The 24,129-nt window shown below is 42.2% G+C and overlaps 1 protein-coding gene across 1 annotated transcript in view; it reads right to left on the reverse strand.

Moving 5' to 3' along the window:
- Positions 1-21,557, reverse strand: part of epha8 (eph receptor A8) — a 495,908-nt gene extending 474,351 nt beyond the window's left edge. Inside the window, exons 1-2 of the mRNA XM_048561609.2 lie at positions 21,453-21,557; positions 11,452-11,516 (exon numbers count right to left, since the gene is read on the reverse strand). Coding sequence (XP_048417566.2) covers positions 11,452-11,516; positions 21,453-21,534 — 147 coding nt within the window. The 5' untranslated portion in view covers positions 21,535-21,557. The remainder of the gene's footprint in view (positions 1-11,451; positions 11,517-21,452) is intronic.
- Positions 21,558-24,129: the final 2,572 nt, after the last annotated feature.

Here is a 24,129-nt window from a genome sequence, read left to right on the forward strand (position 1 = left end):
CCTGTTGTGTCAATCCAGAATGGTTACAGAAGGAGGACATTCAACTTGCCCGCACCATTCCCCCCCCAAAAGCAGGAATTCACTAATATCATTTCCCTGGCTTCTCTCCATAGTCCTATACATTCTTCATTTTCAGATAACCATCTAATTACTTTACAAATGCCTCAATCAAACCTGCCTCCTCTGTAATTTCAGATTCGCACCACTGACTGTGTGAAAAAGATTGGAGAGTGGGATGCACTGAGAGGACTTCTGTACTTTCTGCCTGATTCTTCTTGATTGCCTGGCAGTGTTCACCCACTATCTCCTTTCATTTCCTTTAGCTGTGGGCTAGCCACATCTAGGAACATGCTTTCCACACAGCTCCCAGGCCCCTGGATGATATCAGCAATTGCTGAGGCTCTGAAACACAGAGTTCAGGCTGTATAAGCTGATGTCACTTTCTGGCATGAATGATTATCCAGGTCAGGGCATAAATCCTGGAGCTCCCACAAATTCACTCTTGAGGGCAGAAGAGCTGACCCATTGCTCTAATTATTAAGTAATATTTTTTGTTGCTAATAATGAACTTTACAAATAACAATAAACATGCTATTTAAAAAATAAGACTTACAAGCTACTCACTTTCCTTCTGTTCATGTCACTTAAATGTAAGCAAATTAACTGATTTTTTTCCACAACATTTTGAAAGTTTTTAATTTCCCAGCTGCTTGGACTCAGTGCTTTATTTTGAAGAAAGGAAACTCAACAGCAATAGTCACTAATCAATGAACTCAGGGATGTGTCTTGAGTTTTCTTTCCAAATTTAAGGTGACCTCTGTTTCCTGGTCCTGCAGCCCATTCCCCACTGCAGCTACTGCTGTCCCTTCAGATAACTGACCACTTAAAAGCCTCAACTGAACCACTTGACTTTGTACAATGGCACAAATGCAATGGGTGTTGGTGGCATGTGTCAGGAATGGTGCCATTGGCATGGTGCCTAAACAATTGACTCTCCCACCCCATCCCCTGCATTCCTATGCAACTGAGCCCAACGGTTCCCATAATTTAGCCACTTTATACTCTTATCTGTCTCCAAAAATGCTCAAAATAGCATTGCTAATTGAATACTAAAATAATTTGGTTATCGTCATTAATACTTTATTACAATTATCATCCTTCAGATTTATCCAAACAGAAACAGCATTAGACCCAAAGATAACTTGTTAATTAAGCTGCTACCTTTGTGAGGTTGTGCTGTTCTTTTTACTGAAAACTAAAGTATAGGTTTCTTTACAAGTGGCTGTAGGAGAACTCTTACTGGTAGTGTTCTTACCGGCAACGCGAGGGCTATGTTTGTAGAAAGTGTAAGCTCTGTATTTTTGTAACTGACTGACAGTGAGAGATCTACTTCTTTGTTACGGACTCAGAAAGGTCTGTGTTTATTCAGCTACCAACGGCATGATATCTGCGTTTTCTCAGTTATTGGCAACATGAGCTGTGCATTTTATGTTACTGGCAGTGAGCAATCTAAAATTTATTAAATTACTGACCTGTGTTATTTGAAGAGTGAGGTTAGCATTTTTGACGATTGAAGGTGTGAGGCCTGTATTTTACATGGTTACTAAAACATTGCTCCGTTACTAACAATATAACTGACAGCATGATGCCTACTTTCACTGATATTGGTTATGAGGTCTGCGATTTTCTCCATTACTAGGCTGTGTTTTCTGTGTTATCTCCATTACTGACTGTGTGAGATCCGTGTTTTCTGTTAATGACAGTGCATTTTCTGTATTTTTGCCATTTTCAACCATGTAACTTGTGATCTGAAATTTCCATGAATGACAGGCTGAAGGTTTCATTTTCTTGATTACTAAGGCTGTCATGGTTTCACACTTTCTTTCAGCATGTGATTGGTGCTTTTATTGCTGGTGACAGTTTGAGACCTGTGTTTCCCCCGATTCTGACAGTGAGTGGTTTTGAGTTTCTGTTGAACAGACAGTGGGAGGCCTGTGCTATAGGTTCCTGTTTCCATTACCTCTATGTTTTATGGGTTATTGGCAATTTGAGTTCTCTTTTCTTCTTTGATCCCAGCAAAGTAAACTTTGTGTTTAATTAGTTCCTGACCAGGTAGAGCCTGTGCTCTCTGTTACAGGTGGTGGAGTCTCTGTAATCCTGGTTTCTGAGAGTAAATTTTAGATGTCTGATTTATGATGGTAGTTTCTGTTTTATGACAGTGAGAGATCTATGTTCTTGTTTTGGATTATCTGCTCTGTCTTTTTTCCCCGTTGCAGAAAAAGTGAGGCATATATTTTGTCCTAAGCCCACGGACACCAACAAACCAAAAGAATTAAATTTAGCAATCAACTATAATGCAGAGACCCAGGTACTATTGCAGGTGAAAACAAGTCAATCTCGAACCAGGAGGCATTGTTTTATCATTGGGCGTCACCCATTCAGGACAGAGATGAGGAGAATTGTTTTATCTTTCAGAGCGTTGTGTGATTTCAACTACATTGCTGGAACTATCATCTAAACACTGTCTGTTCTCTTGTCTGATTTCAACCAGCTTCACTTTCTGTTGTCTGTTAGGGTATATCTCAAAAGCACAAGCTCTGAAAGGAGGGACTGCAGCTGTTACACACAATGGGCTTCTTGTTCCTTAATTAGCGTGAAAACGATTGTGAACAATATTTCTAGTTAATGGCAGCACAATTTTTTTTTGCATTACTGATAGTTGGAATTGTCTTTCCTCCTCTGCTGCAGACAGTATGAGATTTCTCTGTTGCTGCCAGTGTATGGTTGTTTTCTTTTTCTGGATTACTAACGGCATGAATGTTTTATGGGATATTATAATGGCCATTCTTCTGCCAGTTCTCGGCCTGTGTTTGGCAGTCTACGTTCTATGCAGGTTGTTTCTGACAGGATGTGGGTTGCCCTTTTTGTTACTGAGAGCATGAGGCCTCTGTTGTCTGGGATAATAACAGATATATTTTAATGTTCATGGAGCTTGTATTTTCTCTGTTACTGAGTGTGTTATTATGTTATTGACAGTAGGAGGTCTATTTATTTCTGATTGTGTGAGCTCTGTGTTTTCTCAGTTACTAACAGGAGAAACACATTTCTACTAATTTTATTATATCTGTGAAGTTTGTCTTTTCCTTACCCTTGATCATGGTGGTTGTGTTTTTTTGAGTTACTATTAGTGACCACAAAACATAGAACTCATGCTGTCATTATTACAGTCATTAACAGTCATTTCCTTGTTACTGGTTATTTGAGATGAGCATTTAATATTACACACAGTGTGAGGTCTGTACTTTCTATTGCTTACTTATTGCTGGAGGTCTGTGTTTGCCCAATTATGGACAATGTAAGATTCGAGCTTTTGCATCTGTTTGTCTTTTATCTCCTATTGACAGGGTGAGGGTTGTGGTCCTTCATTTGCTACTTACAGCTGATGGCTGTGTTCCTTTATCTGTTACTGACAGTGAGAGGTCTGTGTTCCTTTGTCCGTTTCTGACAGTGTGAGGACTGCGTTCCTTCGGCTGTATGATGCCGATGTGTTTTGTCTGTTAACCAGTGTGAAATGTGTGTTTTTTTTTGTCTGTTTTTACTATGGTCCTGACTGCATGGGGTCAGCCTACTTTGTTTCTGGGTCCCACACTATGATTGCATTTTGTCATGTCTTTTTATAATTTTTTTTAATGGGGCATGGCCAGCATTTTTACCCATTCCTAATTTCCTAGAAGGCAGTTAGGTGTCAACCACTGGTGTGGTTCTAAAGCCACATATTGGTCAGACTAGGAAAGGATGGCAGACTCTTTCACTAAAGGACATTAGCGATCCAGACAGATTTTCACAAGAAACAATAAAAGGTTCTTTGGACATCAAAGGTTAACTTTTGATTGAATCCAAATTTCACCACCTGCCATGGTGCAAATCAAACCCGTATCCCCTGAACATTCTGGATGACTAACCTGTGGCATTACCACTTCACCACTAACTCCCCTATTATTTATCATTATTGTTGCTGGTCGTATGACATTTGTTTCCTTTGTTGCAGAGAAGGGTGTGGTTTGTATTATTTCTGTTATGAACAGTAGGATGTTCAGTTTCCTCTTCTATAAAAGACAGTAATTCCATTAGCTTTAATATAGCTATGGAAAAGGATAGATCTGAGCCATAAGTTAAAGTTCTAAACTGGGGCACGGCCAATTTTCATGGTCTTAGAAAGGAACCTTCAAAAGTTGATTGGGGAAGTTAGTTTGCAGAGGGAGATTTGGTAGGTGGGAGGCTTTCAAAAGTGAGTTAATGAGAGTTCAGGGCCAGCATGTTCCTGTTGGAGTGAAGTGTAAGGCTGGCAGAAGTAGGGGACCCTGGATGTCTAGAATTATTGAGGCATTTGCCATGTATAGGCAGCTGGGATCAAATGAATTCCTTCAGAATTTAGAGGGTGTCGGAGTACACTCAAGAGAGAAACCAGGAGGGTTAAAAGGGGACACAAGATGGTAGTGGCAGATAAGACAAAAGAGACTCTATACGTACATGATGGGCAAGAGAGTAACTAGAGTGAAAATAGGGCTTCTTAAAGATCAACAAAGTCGTCTAGATTTGGTTCCACAAGGGATGCATGAGATTCTAAATGAGAAAGGTATGGATCTCAGGGAACTTGGAGAAATATGTAGTGATGCCTTGAAGAGGATCCATATTACTGAAGAGGAAATGCTGGAAGTGCTAACATGCATTAAGATAGATAAATCCTTGAGACTGAATGAAGGGGATCCCAGGCCTTTGTGGGAGGCTTGAGAAGAAATTGAAGAGCCCCGAGCAGAGATATCTGTATCACTGACAGCCGCGGGTGAAAGTGCACAAAGACTGAAGGGTGGTTAATGTTGTGCCATTATTGAAGAAAGGCTGCAGGGAATCGCTTGGGAACTACAGAGTGGAGAGCTATATATCCATGCTGGGTAAGGTGTTAGAGAGGATTCTGAGAGGCACAATCTATAGGCATTTGGAAAGGCAAGGGTTCACTGGGGATAGTCAAAATGATTTTGAGTAGGAAATCATGTCTCGCAAATTAGATTGAGTTTTTTGAGGGGAGACCAAGAAAATTGATGAGGGTAGTCTGGTAGATGCTGTCTACATGGACTTCAGCAAGGCTTTGACAATTTACTGCATGGTAGGTCACTGAGTAAGGCTAAATATCAAGGGATCCAGGGAGAGCTAGCCAATCGAATACAAAAATGGCTTGATGGTAGAAGACAGAGTGTGGTGATAGAGGCTGGATTTTCAAACTGGAGGCCTGTGGCCAGTGGTGTGTCACGGGGATCAGTGCTGGGTCATCTGTTATTTTGCCGTTTGTGTAAGTGATTTGGACTAGAATTTAGGGAGTTGGTTAGTACATTTGCAGATCTTGCCAAGGTTGGCGGTATAGTGGTGAAGAAAGTTGTCTAGGAATGCAGCAAGATCCTGAATTCTTCATAAGACTTTCAGAATTCCAGCATCTGCTGAATTTTGCTTTTATTAAGGGAAAATATATTTATGTTGAATGAATATGTATGTATTTAATACTTTAGGCTTATTGCTGAATTGGAAAAATACTGACTTTTTTTCTTGAATTGCTAAATAGAATCCATACACCAGTCAGAAGTCTGTTTTTAAACAAAAAATTATTTACATGTTGATCCATATTAATGTGAAGGCGCTCAGGAAGACTTCCCATCATTATATCAAAATTTCACTTGGGATTTATTCATCAACTCCCACACTTTGTCCGCATTGCTTTAGCATTTGTGCTTACAACATTGGGTGTATATTCAAATTTTCAGCTTTGTCTTGTGAATACAATGTTTTGAAAATTCCATAGATCTTGGGAATTCCAGCAAGAGCTCAAGATATGATGTTGATCCCTGCTCGCTGTCAGTTTGCTTCTGCCTAATCTTGGATATCATTTAGCCAATGGGTGCAGGACGGCAAATGGAGTTTAATTTAGATAAATGTGAGGTGCTGCATTTTGGTAAGGCACTTGAGAGCAGGACTAATACACTTATTGGATGTGTTGGTAAACAAAGTGACCTTGGACTGCGGTTTCTTGAAAATAGAGTCGTAGGTAGACAGGATAGTAAGGAAGGTGCTTGGTACGCTTGCCTTTATTAGTCAGTGCATTGACCATAGGAGTTGGGAGGTAATGTTGCGGCTGTACAGGAGATTGGTTAGGTCACTTTTGGAATGCCATTTGCAATTCTGGTCTCCCTGCAATAGAAAAGATGTTGTGAAACTTGGAAGAGTTTGGAAAAGGTTTACAAGGATATTGCCAGGGTTGGAGGGTTTGAGCTGTAGGGAGAGGCTGAATAGGCTGGGGCTACTTTCTCTGCAAGGTGTTGCATTTTGGTAAAGTAAACCAGGCTTGGACTTAATAAAACCCAAAAGACCTGCGGGTGCTGTAAATCAGGAACAAAAACAAAGTTGCTGGAAACGCTCAGCAGGTCTGGCAGTATGTGTGAAGGAGAAAAGAAAGAGAGTTAACGTTTCGTGTTCGGTGACCCTTCCTCAGAATTTGGGTCACCTGACCCGAAACGTTAACACTGTTTTCTCCTTCACAGATGCTGCCAAACCTGTTGAGTTTTTCCAGCAACTTTGTGTAAATCCCATCCTGGGACAAAAACAGTCAGTGGTAGGGCCTTGGGAAATGTTATGAAACAAAGCAATCTTTAGATACGGGTTTATAGCTCCTTGAAAATAGAGTCACAGATAGGCTGGGTGGTAAAGGAGGCTTTTGGCATGCTAGCTTTCATTGGTCAAAGCACTGAGTATAGGAGATGGGATGTCTTGTTGCAGCCATACAAGATGTTGGTGAGGACGAGTTTGGAATAGCACATGCAGTTCTGGTTGCCGTACGATAGAAGGATTATTATTAAACTACATAGAGTGCAGAGTAGATTTACTATGATGCTACCTGAACTGGAAGGTTTGTGTTTTCAGAAAAGGTTGGATAGGCTGGGACTCATTTCCCTGGAATGTAGGACACTGAGGCTGACCTTATATAGAGGTCTATAATATCATGAGAGGCATAGATAAGGTAGATAGCAGACAGTCTAAAACCAGAGGGCATGGGTTTAAGGTGAGATGGGAGGGATTCAAAAGGGTGCAGAGGGCCAATTTTTTTTCCATACAGAAGGTAGTGCCAGAGGTAGTGATGGAAGTGAGTACAATTTTGTCATTTAAAAAACATTTAGACAGGTACATGGATGAGATGGGTATAGAAGGATATGGATCAGATGTCGGCAAATGATACCAGTTTAAATTGTGAAAACTGGGCCGCATGGGCAAGTTGGGCTAGACGGTCTGTCTCCATGCTGTCGACCTCTGACTCCATGACTCCAGATATCTCACGGTTAGTATGTTATATTGACATTGAGTTCCCTTTTTCACAACCCCTGGGTGTGTATGATTTGTACTTTGTGTAAGTGGCAGTGCAAAGTGCGCACTTGAGGTACTGGCAGTGTGAGGCCCGCGTTTTGTGAGGGGCTGGCAATGTGAGGCCCGTGTTTTGAGGGGCTGGCAGTGTGAGGCCCGTGTTTTGTGAGGGGCTGGCAATGTGAGGCCCGTGTTTTGAGGGGCTGGCAGTGTGAGGCCCGTGTTTTGTGAGGGGCTGGCAGTGTGAGGCCCGCGTTTTGTGAGGGGCTGGCAGTGTGAGGCCCACGTTTTGTGAGGGGATGGCAGTGTGAGGCCCGCGTTTTGTGAGGGGCTGGCAGTGTGAGGCCCACGTTTTGTAAGGGGTCGGCAGTGAGAGGCCTGCATTTTGTGAGGGGTTGGCAGTGAGAGGCTTGAGCATTGTGAGGGAGCAGCCATGTTTTATTTTTCTCTGACAGGCTGAAAAAGAACCAGGACCCAACAATTATATAGACTCACAGGCTACAACTTAAAATAGTAAAGATTTACCTACACAGAGCAGCTTTGCTTTCATATGCCAAGGTGAAGAACAGGAATTTGTTTCCAACCTAGACCTTCTCATTTTGTGTTCCTCTGCATTCCCTCTTTTTGACAAAGCATGGCTTGTTTTTGTTTTGACTTTTAAAAATCTGTGTTTTGACTCTATACGATGTTGGATAAGAAATTAAACCTCATTTTCTCAGCTTACGCAATGCATTTGCAGATTTTTGATTTGCACTTGCCCGTCACTAAAGAAAAGCCCTTGGGTTAAACCTTCCCAGGAATGACATTTTAATTCAGACCTCCCAAGAAATGGAGAGTTTACCTGATCTGGTGAGCTGTCTAGTGCAGAGCAGGATCAATGTTAGAGTCAAAGCCATGACCCCTTCTCTTATACTGCGGTACTTGCTTTCTTCTCGTATTTATAGGTTCAAAGCCTTTTCAAAAAGGACAGAGTGTGGTACACGAGGAGGTAGGTGAGGGCCGAATCAGATACCAGGAATGGGACAGAGAGTCACATGTCAGTGTGGGGCATTACCTGGAATCTGGAACTTCCAAAAAAGTCCCCCCAACTCTAAGTATCAGAGACATCGGATGGCTCAAACTCATTGGCCTTAATAGCTACACAAACAGAAATTGCTGTAAAAGATCAGTAGTCTTGCAGCATCTGTGGAGAGAAATCAGAGTTAATGTTTCGAGTCCAGTGACCCTTCATCAGAACAGACCTTAATAGTTACCCCAGGTAACAGTAGGAGGTTTGAAACCTGCTTTAACTCCAGGATAACTACAAAACGGAAACTCCACTGGAAATTTCAACTTGCTGCAATTCCTGCGAAGCCAATGCTTTGGGCATTCTGAGGGTCCCTTAACACATCTATTGGGATGCATCCCACCTCTGACTAGCCAGTGCCTGGATGAGCTATGTAGCCAGAAAGCTGGCTGGGAATGCTTTAGATTTTGTTTCAACCTGTGAGTATTTACATTGACAGGACTGTAAGGCATGGATAATAAACAGCGTTACTTTATTAGTTCTTGTTCCTTTTCTGATTCATGTGAAAGAGGATGCCTGCCCATTGTTCAGGCAAGGATTTGTTCAAATGCACCTTGGTCCAAAAAGAATAGGAGGAGACCTTTCAGTCCCTCCATCCTGCTGTACATCATGGTTGGTCTGCACCTCAGCCCCATCTATCACCTTAGCTCAAAATCCTGGGATAAAAATATTTCCTCAAAAAAATACACAAAATGTCCTATGCATTTCATTAGAGAGACCACACACAACAGCAAGCTTGAGCAAGAGGGGGCTGAACATTTAAAAACCAATCTCTGAAATGTGACAACGAATGGTTGCAAGCACAAACAAGTGCAAGGCACCCCGATTTTAAGTGCTTCCTCTCACAAGGCAATGGCCCAGAGAAATGTCCTAAACACAATATAAAGTCAGGCGATACCCTTCGAAAGGTGGCATCAGAAAACTGAACCTTAGAAATACAAAATAATAACTGGTGCACACAAGATAAATCTAGGTTATAATTTCAAATTGTGACAATAGGATAAGTAAACACAGCTTCGTTGATATCCCCGATTTGGACTATGTTGTACCTTTTGTTATATATAAATGTTTGGTAATACACAAACTAAGGCATTTCTGAAAGGAGACAAGAAGTTGAAGCTTTTTGAATTGCAATCAACAGAATGTCTTACTTTGCAGTAAATCTGAGAGTGGTATTCTCCACTGGCAGGATGTTGCTGTCAAGCCAAAAAGACAATTTGCCTTCCACACAAATCAGAAATGTGATATCTAAGTTTCAGTGATGCCAGGTATTTAGGCTGTATATCCCAGTGACTGGCAGACCATATCAATAATCTTTACACTGTACTATATGGAGAAAATCTCACAGCCCTATGTTCAATAGGGCTTCGCTAAACAGTCAGAAGCAGCAACATTTGGGTGAAGGCTGAGACAAAGCTGAAAACTACTTTGGCTTACTGCACAGATCTGTTTTTCCTGTTAGTAGCAATCTCATTATCAACATGATATATGTCTCAGTCTTAGAAAACATTTCTATTTGACTATATCATTTCTGGAAAAATTACAATTGATGCACTTTTATGTGTAATCATGCTGAAAGATTGCACTGATGCAGTATAGTGGATCAAAAACAATTCTTGTGGCTGCGCAAATGCAATGAATTGACAGCTGCATGGATGGGGATTAGGGTACACTTTTCCATGTCTTGCATTTGTTTGTTAATTCTCCAGGTTTGACATTCCACCCTTTTGGTTTGTTTTTACAATTGGGTTTAATGTCAGTTATTACATTAGACCTTTGGATGTATGAGTGATGTGATAATGAACCCCCACCCCGCTTTAGAGATAGTAAGAACCATTGATGCTAAAGTTTAAGATAACAAAGTGTGGAGCTGGAGGAACCCAGCAGGCCAGGCAGCATCAGAGGAGCAGGAAAGCTGACGTTTTGGGTCACGACCCTTCTTTGAAGAAGGGTCCTGACCTTAAACGTCAGCTTTCCTGCTTCTCTGATGCTGCCTGGGATGTTGTGTTCCTCCAGCACCACACTGTATTATCCCACCCTGCTTTAGTTTGTTATGATTCAACTGATTGGATCAGGAGTTCCTACAGCTGGAAGGTAGGATTTCCAACAAGCAGTGAGTTTGTGTCTCTGAACTCAAAGACATCAGAAGTGAGAGTCCTCGTCCAGGTTCATGAGGACATGCATTGAAGTGGGAATAAGTCTGACTGGGAGCGGGGATGTGGGGGTGGGTAAGGATTGGAAGTGAGTGAAAATAAAAAAATTTGCTATTTTTGTATCAGATATTTTAAATGTTGCTTTATCATGTTGGCCATAGTGGAATGAAGTTGCAAAATCACCTGACCATGGGTGGATAGAATGATAACTGAATCATGAAATAATAATAGAACCAGTGTCACTTCAGAGTATTGATAAATGGAGACGTTAAAACCAGGGCACAAATAACAAATCCACTGAAATCATTCACTTTGGATTATAATTCAAGCCTGTGGTTTATAATTCTCTGAGAAACGCAAATATGTAACTCCACTTCCAGTAGCACTACACAGATGTCAAAGCCTGGTGACAGCCATTGTTGTAGGATACGATCTCTATGCACCACACGCAGTGCTCGCTGATATAATTGAATGCTGAAACTAATTGTTTCCCCACATGTATCAAATACAAATAAATAATAGATTCGAATGAGTCAATCTTACAGTAGTAATCCAAGAGTGGGGATGGAAGTTAAGGAAGGTCTCTACAAACTTCACCCAATGCTCTTTTCAACTTTTGCAAGATGCTATGAGATCAGCTGTGCTATTTGTAATTCAGATTAACAGAATATGTCTCAGGTAAGGTTAGACCCAAAGGAAGAAAATCAGATAATCAGAGCTTCTGTACACTTGCAATTACTTGAATGCCTGACCCATTTTATATGTTATAAATAAAGTTATTCCATCATTGTATTTAATCAATGATTCTTTTTGTGAAGTGATTTTGCTTACCCCGTTGTGAGGATAAGTCAGCCATCCCCAATCTCCTTGTATCGATGCTGTATCTAGGAGATTAACTGAAAATACAGAAGAATATTTCTCATGTACAGTTTATAGCATGAATAAATCTTCTTCCCTTATGTATAAAATATACACATACAAATTCTAGTAGCCCTTATGTATAAAATATACACATACAAATTCTAATAGTGTCCATAAGGGATTACTTAAAACAATACAGGATTCATCCGACAGCTTATAAGATAGTCCAAAGCAGTAAATTAAATTTGAAAAATAAATTGCAAATACAATTGTATAATTATCTGTATGCAAAGTGGGCAACTTTCTAATCACTTAGAAATCCACTGGTCCGTATTCATGAAATAATTTGCCAAGTGTACTGTTTCACTGCTGACAGACTGCTCTCCTCTCCTGCTCATGGTCACACCAATGTGAGATAACACAACTATGGAGCATCTTAATAGGAGTGTAACATACAATCAAGGAACTAGAGTAGCCAATTGACTCTTTGAATATGCTCCACCACTTAATAAGATCATCGCTGTTCTAATTTTAATCTCAACTCTACATTCTTTTAATCACTTGGTGCCAATTAGTGTACAGCATCGGAGCAAATTTACTGCAGATCCTCAGACAGCACTTTCCAAACCCATGACCACTTCCAACTAGAAGGACAAGGGCAGCAGATATATGGGAATACCACCACCTTTAAGTTCCCCTCCAAGTCACTCACCATCCTTACTTGGAAATGTATCACCGTTCCTTCTCTGTGGCTGGATCGAAATCCTGGCATTCCCTCCCTAATGGTGTTGTGGGTCAACCCACTGCAGGAGGACTGCAACGGTTCGAGAAGGCAGCTCACCACCACCTTCTCAAGGGCAACTAGGGATGGGTAAGAAATGCTGGCCAGCCAGCGATGCCCACATCCCATAAAACAAATAGAAAAAAAAAGGTGTTGGAATCTTTCTAAAAACAAATGCTAGAGATCACAGCGGGTCAGGCACATCCATAGAGAGAGACATAACGTGAAAAGTTAGCTTGCTCTTGCTCTGTGAATGTCACCTGACCGCTGTGATCTCAAGCATTTGTTCTCAGGACAGCCAACACCCACTTGCTCTCTGCTAAACCGTTCGTTTGTGTAGGCAGGTTTGATAATCAGAAGTTGATCTATCACTAAGATCTACCAGATTTTATTTCGGGTTGTGTAAACTACACAGTTGGAGAATTGTGTCATTAGTCTGTTGTGAGGGAATTGATGTAAAATGCTTTCTCTCATATATATATATATATAGATCAGCTAAGAGATTTAATAAACATTGAGGAGTATGTGAGAGGTTGGGAGATAGTGAGATGTAAAGAATTTATCAAAATATAAAAAGGAAAAGAATTGCATGTATAGAGCACATTTAAATTAATTCAAAATATTCAAAATCAGCTCAAAAGCAATTAATTAAAAGCAGACATAACAAGGTGTAGAGCTGGAGGAACACAGCGGGTCAAGCAGCATCAGAGCAGGAAGGCTGACGTTTCGGGCCTAGACCCATTTCTCCAGCATGCAGTTCCTACTGTCCCTAATTAAAAGCAGTGCTATTCCGAGGGAGGGAGACCGAACCAGAAACGTTAACTCCGTTTTTTCTTCCCTTTCACAGATGCTGCCAGACCTGCTGAGCTTTTCCAGCAACTTTGTTTTTGTTCCCGATATCCGCATCCGCAGTTCTTTTTATATAAACGCATATGTGAATGCCGTAAATATGGGATCAGAAAACACTGACGATTTTACATCAACTACGAAGTACTGATAAAAGTCATCGACCTGTTCCTGTCTCCGCAGACTTCCAGAACTTCTAAATATTGTTTCTATTTCAAAGTACATTGTGATATAATCGCAGAAATATAACCTGCCAATTTCCCACAAAACGGCAATGAGCGAATCATTTGACGCAATCCTGTTCAGTGTGGAACTGTTTCCCTCTTCGAAATAATTGAAAATTTTTCTCCTATTTGCACTTGGTGAGTGATCAATTGCAAAGCGATTTGATTTTGCATTGACCATACTGTGTTTTGCATTTTAATGCAAAAATCTGGAAGTCTGACTCTTTTCAGCAAGGGACTGCCTGCTAACCTTTTTAGAGGTAGAGTGGATGAAATGGTTGGCCCTATGCTGTTAACATTCAATTCAGATATCGGCTGAGGAAATAAATTGCGCTGGAGAGATGCGAAACTAGTATATCCCGACCCCTAGTCCCAGTCTGCTTCATGTAATATGGAAAATAACTCCAACTGTTACGGAAATGTAAAATACTTCGAAGATTTTATCCTTCCCGATCTGATTGCATTAAATCCTATTAATGCAATGTTTCGGGTCTTGTTGCTGTCAGGAGAGAGATGCAAGATTACTGCCAGGGAACTGAATGCTCGATTTATAAAAGCTGCTTGATTTACATTGCACCTAGTTTACATTTCGAACAACTTCGATTGGAAATAAGGTGGACCTGGGCGTACAATGAGGAGCGCATTCACTGCTGTGGACTGCGCGTTATTGTTCAAGATGCACTGCACTCCGTCGCCTGTATAACTCGTTTTCTACTCAGGATGAATTATTAAACTTTTCTTTTACAAGAATAAAATTTTTATATGGTGCGAGATGTCTGGAAGCCCTCCATAAACGTTAGGAAAGAGTAAAAGATAGCAGACTTTAAAAATATTCCACAATAATGACACTGATCTGATATAAATGCAAATACACCACGTAGACAATCCCAGAGAACGCTAAAATAAAAGCAATGACAGGGGAGAACGCCAGCAGCTGCGGAAACAGAAAGCGCTCAAAAAGTTTCTATTCCAAAGAAGTGACACTGGACCTAAAACATTAACCCTTGTGAAGTTCCGTCCAGTACAATTCTTCAGGATAGAAAGTTCTCTGGAACTTTTTGTATTTTAATCTAAAAGATTTAATTTTTACAAAAGGGCAGAGCTGGACTTTGTTAAAAAAAATAGGTGAAATACAGGGGACAGTCTGCGCTCAGTTTCACATTACATCAGGAACAACAAGAAAGGTGGAGTTGCCATTTCTCTCTTACCCATTGATAACATTGCAGCAAGGTCAGACCTACCCCAGAGAGTGCGGAAAATGTGGATATCATTACCCGATTGGGCGATTGGAACAGCGACGATTGATGCACGGAATGGGAGGTTTGAATCTCAGAAATTGAGATTATGGAATAAGGCCGTTCAGGCCAGTGAATCTGCACTCACTCACCCAGCCCTTTCCAGTTGCTGCTTTCTCGCTCTGGCTAAACTGTAGATCGTATCCCAATTTATTTTAAATGCTGAGTTCAGCTCGGACCACCCGCTTGCACAGTTAGTTCGACGTGAAAATAATTCCCCTTCAATTGCATCTAAACTTTGTTTCGCCTCTTAGCCGCAATCTAGGATTCGGGAAAGTCTGGACTCGAGAAACCAACTCTGTTTTTGTCTCTACAAGTGCTGCCAGGCTGGCTGAGTTTGGCCAGCACTTTCTGGTTTTGGCCCTCGTAATTGAGAGAAACGGGATCTGAGACAGTTAGCATTTCATTCACTTCGATTGAATCTCCCCTCGGACCCTCTGCTCCGAAAAAAATGAATCCCAGTCCTATCCAGCCTTCCCTCAAGGTGGAAAGGCGAATGGGAAGGGATGAAAAGGCGAATGGGGGAGCGGTGAATAAAAGAATTAGGAATGGGAGTAAATTATTGCAGAAGCTGGAATCTGTACTGAAAACAAAAACATTGCTGGGGATCACAGCGGTCCAGGCAACATCCATGGAGAAAAAGTAATCTAACATTCGGAGTCATCCAGACCCGAAACGTTAGCCTGCTTTCAATCCGTGGATTAGGAGTAGGAACAAGTTCATGTAGAATTTTAAAGTCCAGTGCAGAGAGGTATTTTTGTTATTTATTGTCGCATGGGGATATGAGCGTCTGCATTGTACCTTTTCCTAAATTGTCCCTTGAACTAAAGACTTGCTGAGCCTTTCAGAAGGCAGTAAAATGCAGCTAACTACATTGCAGAGGGCCTGGAGTCACATGTACGCCAAATCGGGTAAGAACGGCAGTTTCTTTCCCTGAAAGAGACGGAGGAGCCCGATTAATGTTTAATAGATGATAGTTTATGGTCAAGAAAGTTTGGTTAATTGGATTAAAATTCTATCAGCTATAGATATGGGATTTGAGCACGTGCCCCCAGCATTAGCCCGGGCCCCTGCGTGTATAGTCCAGTGATACTGACGCGACAACTATGCCCGTTTTTAAAGCTGTTGGACTAAGTAGCCCGTTTAGTTTTGTTTTCGTTAATGCCACGTATGTAATTCAAAGCGGAACAAAACACTAGTTCTGAGGCAGGGTGACTTGACCCGAAATGTTAACTCTGATTTTTCGTCACTGATGCTGCCAGACCTACTGAGCTTTTCCAATAATTTCTGTTTCTGTTCACAGATTTGAAAAAAACAACCGATATTCCTAATAAAGATCAGGGAGGTCAAAGGTCTGGTTCCTATAGCCTGTCATTCTATGAAGTTAAGCCCCGGACCAGGGCAAAATCTCCAGCCGGCTTCAGAGGAAGGGGCGAGGGTAAAGTTTCAGAGGGCGGATGGCACGAAATCCCCAGGTCACCCTGTCACCTTCAGCTTTTAACGGGGACAGGGGTGCAGTCAGCACAGAATTACTACACGGTGGATGCACTGGGCCATGGGTGAGGACAATATATGCCCATGGACTATCGCCCACCTCTGCTCTTGACAAACTGGGACCTGCAGCGAAACACTTCTTGTGTGAACCCCGCTTTAAGTAACGGCCGGAGATTGACGGGGTTCACTGGCGCAGGGTCAGGTCTCCAGCGTCCCCAATAATGTGTGTGTGTTTCTTTATAACTTCCCGAGCATTGACCTCTGACAGACTTCGGGGACAACGTCGAATCGGGACAACGGTAATGTCCGGACCTCTGGCCTAGGGGATCCCAGTTTAAGTTTTACCTGCTCCAGACGCGTGTCGTAACATCTCTGAACAGGTTGAATAAAAATGTTGAACAAAAACAAAAATTGCTGGAGAGGCTCAACAGGTCTGGCAGCATCTGAGAAGGGTCACCGGTCCCGAAACGTTAACTCTTTTTTTTGACCTTCACAGATGCTGCAGGACCTGCTGAGCCACTCCAGTAAGTTTGTTTTTGTTCCGGATTTACAGCATCCGCAGTTCTTTTCGGTTTTTTGTTAAAAAATGTTTTTGTTTACAGCCTGCTACAGGACTGCAAGTGAGGAATTTTCGATTTCACGTGGAACAACCCAGACCTCTGTTGAGTCCGTCCGCGGTGTCTGTCCAGTTTTGAGAAGGACTCTGTCAGTATTAGCAGATACTACCTAGGCGGAGGGAGGGGAGCGCTTTCTGAAATTTACAAATTAACCCTCAGCTACCTTCCCCGTAAATATCCAAAAAAGGCCCTCCGTCGACTTGAATAACTTTTTTTAGTTTGAGAGAAATTAAACTAAAACATGACTTACCTAAAGAAAGGCTACGACCGCACTATCTAAACGCACGTTGTTGTTACTGAAACAGGGCCAGTGTGATTGGGAGGGTTAACCTGTCCGGCCCGCGGTGGAGGAGTGAGGGGGGTGGAGGGAAGTGTCAAATTTAAACAAAATTCCGTTCGATTCAACTGGACTGTGGTCTCGGTAGGTTCGAATGCATTTTAATGATCAGTCATTATTATGCTATGGAATTTGTCCGCAAATGAATCGGTACGGTTTCAGCCCAGAAGTCTTAGGGCTTGCAGTTCGTGTACGTTGCAATTGGCAAAAAAAAAGCCAGTTCAGTTTGTAATGATCGGTCAGGAACGCTAACCTGGGTCGTGTCAGACACTCAACGGCAGACAGTGACGATGCCAATGATACACGGAACCACAGTGACCCGCAGGAATCTGTCTACCACAGGCAGGACAATGAGTCCGTTCTGAAGAAGGGCTGAAACGTTGACTATGTTTCCTCCCTCCAGAGATGCTGCCAGTCCTGCTGAGTTTTTTTTTCTGTTTCAGATCTCCAACGTCTTTGTTTTATTTTAGGGGAACGGATCCTTCCTTATGATTCTTTAAACCCCGTCACACTGTAACCGGTTCTAAACCGTGCCACCTGCAACTATATCTCTGGTACGTCTGTCTGACTTTACATTGCGCATTGTAACCGTAAATCAGAGGGAAATCAGCTGAATTAATTGCATTTTAAATGGGTCCCGAAGTTAAAATTTGCACTGACAATGTGGTGTGGATTTCATTAGCTCTCTGCATCTCTCTAAACAACTCTCTTAGAGCGCTAAATAAAAACCAAAAGAACTGCAGATGCTATAAATCCGAAACAACTTTAGAAATTGTTGTAAAAACTCAGCAGGTCTGGCAGCATCTGTGGTGAGAAATCGGAGTTAACTTTTTGGGTCGAGTATCCCTTCCTCAGAACTCATGAGTTCTCTGAAATGTTAAATCTGATTTTTCTCCACAGATGCTGTCGGACTTGCTGAGATTTTCCAGTAATTTTTTAAAAAGGTTTTGTGTTTTAATTTGTTTAGACAAGCAGTATTAGCCTTACTCTTAAGCCGTTAACTTAATAGAGTCCTCTCCTGTTTACCCCTGTTCCTCATTTTCTTGGATTATTTAACCTCATCCGTGTCAAGGATCTGGGTAAGTTGGGGTCGCCACCCTTTAGTGCGGACCAGACTCCTGCTCACTAAGCAGATGGCTGACAGAAGAGTTTTAGGACGAAAAAATCAGAGGCTTTATTTTGAAACAGCGGAAGTTGTTGTGATCGAGCAGCTTGAAAGAGGAATCAGTAACTCCTTTCCAAATGCCTAAGAAAGATCGAGGGAAAAGAAAAATTGCTTTTGGCGCAGACAGAAACGCGGGTTGGTGTCGGGGGTTGAGGGTGGTGAACGGCCTCGCTCTGTATCAGTTCCTGATTTTGGCAATTTCAGGCTGGTATTAAACGTCGTTCTGTGAGCCCGGGACAGTTTGTTTGATTATCATTTACATTTACCGCTGTAGGTGAGTGCCTCAGTACGCTTAGGTCGGGTTACAGCGTTTAAACACTCACAATTCACGCTGCCAGGTTGTATAAACAAATGGGGCTTTATGAAGTACATTTCATTTGTCAGCGAAAGTTAATGGCCACTTACAGTAATCTCAGGAAGATAATTACTAGATAAATAATGACTTCAAGTAATTTGATCTGCCCTCCGTTTAGTTAATTAAACCTGGTAAATTGATGTTTAGATTCGAATGTGTGTCTGTATATCCCTCCTTCGACGTTGAGAAATCGCTATCATTCTCGTCTCATATCACATATCCACTGCCACTCAGACCAGTTAAAAAAAATTACTTGAAACAAAATGAATGGATTTGTGAATAATCCCGGCCCAGTGGGTGCTACATTAATTCTGCACATTTACCCAGGAAATCACCGCGACATTTCACCCAATTCATTTCATTGTAACGCCCAACCTGTGGAAGAATTTTGACGAGAATGTGTTGGCGTTGGTGTGGGTTAATTAGGGTGAGATTGAGACTAGTTTTGTCGAGCCGCCCTGCAGATGGATGAACACAATGTTTGGGGAATGGCATCTGGGCCAACCTTGACATGAAGTTAGGTCTAACGATGCCAAAAGGTAGAATTGAAACTTGGGCTCACATTCTCCGTGTAGCGGGATGAATTTAACAATCAAACGGGAAAGAAACGATTTAGTGGTCGCAGTCCTAATGGTGAATTCGTGGAATGGTCTATTACAGTTAAAATAGTTAAGAATTTAAATTGTTTCAAGTTAAGAATTTAAAGTGTTCCAAATTTTAAAATATAAAGTGCTCCAATCTTTAAGAAATTAAAGTTCTTAGTTTATTTTAAAGAATTTGAATTGCTTCAAATTAAGAATATAAAATTACAAATTGTAAGATTTACATTGCCACAAATTTAAAGAATTTAAATTGCTTCAAATTAAGAACTTAGTGTTTCAAGTTTTAAAAATTAAATTGCTGCAAATTTTAAGAATTAAATTTTCCATATTTTCAATAATATTTATCCAATCTCTGGAGACAATCTACAAAATATGCAAACCCTTACAAGACTGTACACCACGCTGACTATTTTCAATATTAGCCATCCGCCCTTTTTCTGAAGTGTGGGTGACAAAACGCAGTGCCCCTTTTCAATAATGAATTCTAACAAAATATAAGTGAATTTATATTGATTAGATTATCCACATTGAATTCACTGAAAGACGCCGAGTTATTTTGGGAAGCGTTCAAGCGCTCAGTAAATATTTTAAGCAATTACTCGCAGAATCAAGTGACAGGATTCAGCTAATATGTTATTAAGGTCTCGCACATGGAGGAAACCTGCAGATAAAACTGGTCCCGCAAGCCAGTTAATCCATGTTTAGCTGAATAGCTAAGAAGCGCTTTGTGGATTTAAATACCAGAAGTAATACTTTCTCCTCGAGAGAAGTAGATTTTGGGGACGGAGAATATTAAAATGAAACACTGACAAAAAAGCAAGAAAATATTGCAAATATTCCGCTCGTCAGGCAGTAACTGTGGAAAGAGAATCAGTCACTTTACGGAGTGGCTCTAGTGGTTTCTATTGTAACTAGCACGCAACGGTGATTTTAATGCCACATTTAGGGTAGAAAGTGCTTGTCAGTAAAATATGGGGACATAAAGATCGATGAACATGAGGATAAACTGTTTTCTAAGCTCTTTGCAGCAAATGTGTTTTTGGGCGTTAATGCTGGGATCGAGCGAAGTTGCAGCCTAATGGGGGTAAAATTGCACAGATCCGCCGGTGTGAAGGCGACCGGAAGATGTGCGAATCCAACTTCTCGTTGTTTTCTGACAATTTCTCAAAAAATCATCTCTCTCATTCTCACCGCAAATGAAGTATTTAATACATTCCAACAGTCTGTATAAAGTGAAGCGTCTATTTGTGATAGAGAATCCAGGAGGAAATAAGCCTTTAAGGCATTTATACCCGCACCTCTCGATCAGTTCACCTGGACCTGGAACCAGAGGGAGGGCAATGACTAACTTCTGTGAGTGTTAAGATGGTACTTTATCAAACACGGTATTGGCAGCACTTTGAGTTTGTTGGGTGAAACAAATGTTCGTGCGCCACCCTTACAATTTGAATTTAATTGGTTTTAAAAAGTGACGGGGTAAATTTAGTATCCGCAAGCGCGGTGGAGGCATTTTGAGTGAACCGTAATCTACAGCGGGTCTAACTTTCCCAAATCCTCGGCATAATGGCAGTTGCGACAGCCAATACATATAAAAAAACTTTCATGTTTTGGCCAAGATTGGACGAAGAGCTCCGTTCGGGGTTGGGGGGGGGATAGGTGGGTGCCTGTTGGGGGGAATATGACAGCATGTCAGGCTGGAATTGAAAATAACAGCAAACAGATACTTAACACTGAGTTGGTTTGTGTCGCTATTCCCAGTAATGAGACAATCAACTCCTTTTCTGGAAATACGCGCGCACGCACGCACACACACACACACACACACACACACACACACAAACATCTGCATTGATAGTCATTGATGGCACTTCGAATCATTCCTGGTTCTGCTAGCACACCTCTTGCTTCACGTGGTGACTCCAGCTCAAGCCGTTTTGGTTCAGCCTCCCTGCCATGACGGAACTAACCTCAACAGGAACACACTCTGTCATCCTGTGAAACAGCTCAAAATGATGCTAGCCTCTCCGCTGTCAGCTGTCCAGTCCAACAGCAAGACAGTCAGCAGAACTTATCGCGTTTACAATTAAGCTACTAGCTCTTCCTGATTGTTTTTACAACAATTTACACTCGGAGATGCACAGGAGGAAATATCTGTGAAATGAGATGATGACAGCTGGTGTCTCTTTCAAGCCCTGTACCCGGTGACGCTGCCTCACATTGCAGCCTGTGTAGTGTTGCGGAACGTGTCCTCTTACCTTCATTCGGCGGAAAGTAGATGCAGTGTGATGTAGACAGGACATTCCAGAGGACTAGCCAGAGGCACCGTCCTGTAGCCATGGCTGCTGTTGCTGGTCGCTCTGTGTACAAACAGCCGAGCTCTAGCGGCATCTGAGCGCCTCTCGCTAGACTTTAAACCGCAGCAGCCAGCCCCGGGGCCGGGACTCGATCCCTCCAACTGTCCGTCAAAGGCTCGCACCAATCACACTGCCAGCAAGGAACGCCACATCCAATCAGAGAGTGGGAAATCAAACCTCATTCTCCAATCAGACATGCCCAGTCGAACTCGGCTGAATTTTCAGCCTAAAGAGAACCGGAAATTAATCCTGTTGTGAGAGTGTGTTTCTGTGTACCTGTGTTTGTGTTTATGTGTGTATGCTTGTGTATCTGCGCGTGCGTGTGTTTGTGTCTGCCTGTGTTTGTGTCTGCCTGTGTTTGTGTTTGCCTGTGTTTGTGTCTGCCTGTGTTTGTGTCTGCCTGTTTGTGTATGCTTGTGTTTCTGCGTGTGCCTGTTTGTGTGTGTCTTGTGTTTGTGCCTGCCTGTTGTGTTTATGTGTGTATGGTTGCGTTTCTGCGCGTGCCTGTGTTTGTGTGTGTGTGTCTGCTTAGCCTTGTGAGAGCCTGGTCGCCTCTCTGTGTGTGCCTGTGTGTGTGTGAGAGAGAGGAGTCTGCCTGTTCCTGTGTGTATGCCTGCGTATCGATCTGCGTCTGCTTGCCTGTGTGTGTACGCCTCTGGCTGCCTGTCTGTGCATTTGCTTGTGTCCGTATGTCTTTTTGTTCTTCTCGGTGTTTGTGTGTGTGTGTGTCCACCTGCCTCTATTACTGCACCTGATGGCGTGAGAGAGAGAAAGCTTGTAGCTGGGACGGAATATTCCAGTATTGAGCTACAACGGCCTCCTCAGACAGAAATAGAAAAATCCCAAATGAGCTGTTTACACAGATTGATCGCCACAATAGTAATCCAACTCCCGCGGACGAGTTCTGCCAGCAATGTCTCTTCCCTGACAATCTCCTAGAAAGTTTCAAATTGATAGAAATGAATTAACGTCAATATCCCCAACAAAACTAGTCCAAAAACTGGTTGAAAGAAGTTAGGAATATGGTGAATAAATTACCGATAAACGTAATGCTGTCTATTGTCACTCCAACGAATAACGACCCTGTAAACACTGCAGAACAATAAGCTTCAATAGGACTGATGGGCAATCACAACGCACACCAAATGTGTCTCTCTCCACAGACGCCGTGGAGAATGGTAAACAGCAAAAGTCTTTCCTCGAGGGTAGGGGAGCTCAAAACTAAAGGGCTACATTTTAAGGTGAAAGGGAGAAGATTTAAAAGGGACCCGAAGGGCAACTTTTTCAAACAGGGGGGTTCCTTTATGGAGTGAGCTACCAGAGGAAGTGGTAGATGCGGGCACAGTTGTAAGATTTAAAATGCACTTTTGCGCCAAACGCAGGTAAATGGGACTAGTTTAGTTTGAGAAATATGGTCGTCCTGGGCGAGTGGGGAGGGTCTGTTCCTTGCTGTTTGCCTCTAATGCACGCCGAATTTCTCCAACAGTCTCTGTGACCATCGCTGCTGAAGATGCCAATTCCCAAAGGATTCTGCTCATTTCCTCTGAAAAGGAAAATAGTGACTGACTTTCAGAGATTCCTGAGCGCCTAGAAAGTCGTGCCACTTTTGCCACTCACCCGCCCCTCGTGTTCCCGAAATTCACACTTTTTTTTACTTCTAAGAGTACTTTTTTTCAAACACCAGCCTGTTCTTTTAGGGGTCGCGAGTGCACACTGATTGATGATGGGACCCCACTCAACAGCAATAATTCGAAACAAACTCTGCCCCTTTCGGTCTTACTGCGCCCAGCTTCCCCGGTTTTCACCTACAGTGGCCGCCTGTTTACAGTATTCACGCCGGCGGAGCCCAGCGCTAACTACAATTCATTTCCAGCACTAAGTTTGCACATTAGAAACGCAGGCAACTTTAATTTGGAGTCAGCATCCTGCCTGTCTGAACTCCCAGCTTAAGCCCAGGGGAGTTCCTGGTTTAGCGCGGGTGGCATCGAACCGGCACGAGATGAATGTATTCTGGTGTCCTCCACCCCTTCCTCAGCCGTGTCCTCTAACGCTTCAAAGACCCCTGAAAACTCCCTTCTCCTCTTGCCTCAATCTCTTTCTTACATCATAAAGCCCCTGCCTTTGACAAACTGCCTCACTTTGATCTGTTGCTAATGCCCAGCAGTATTGCGGCCCTTGCTCTCACTACAGACTTCACTCGAGTATACGGCGCAGCCTCATTAATGCCATTTTAAAGGCCAGTGAATCAATTTGAAGATAATTTTAATTACAGTGATCTTTCAGAGCGGAATACATGGAGACGCGATTAAATAAGGCGAGGTTGAACCATTCACAAACATTTGGTGAAACTGAACCTTGCCAACGTGAAGTTTTCAATTTTTCGGCAGTCGTTAACCTGAGAATTGAATACTCAAGACTATCAGGCAGTTAAAAAAAATTCTCAGTCTGTTGCAACAAACAAAAGCAAATATTAAGACGAGGCTTTGAAACGTTTGTTCGGCGGTTTGGGCTACCTGCTCAACCAGACATTAAACCCAGTCACCGTTTTATGTTGGAATTCGTTCTTAATGTAATCGGA

This window comes from Stegostoma tigrinum, chromosome 28 (genome assembly GCF_030684315.1).
Source record: "Stegostoma tigrinum isolate sSteTig4 chromosome 28, sSteTig4.hap1, whole genome shotgun sequence".
Classification (NCBI taxonomy): Eukaryota; Metazoa; Chordata; class Chondrichthyes; order Orectolobiformes; family Stegostomatidae; genus Stegostoma; species Stegostoma tigrinum.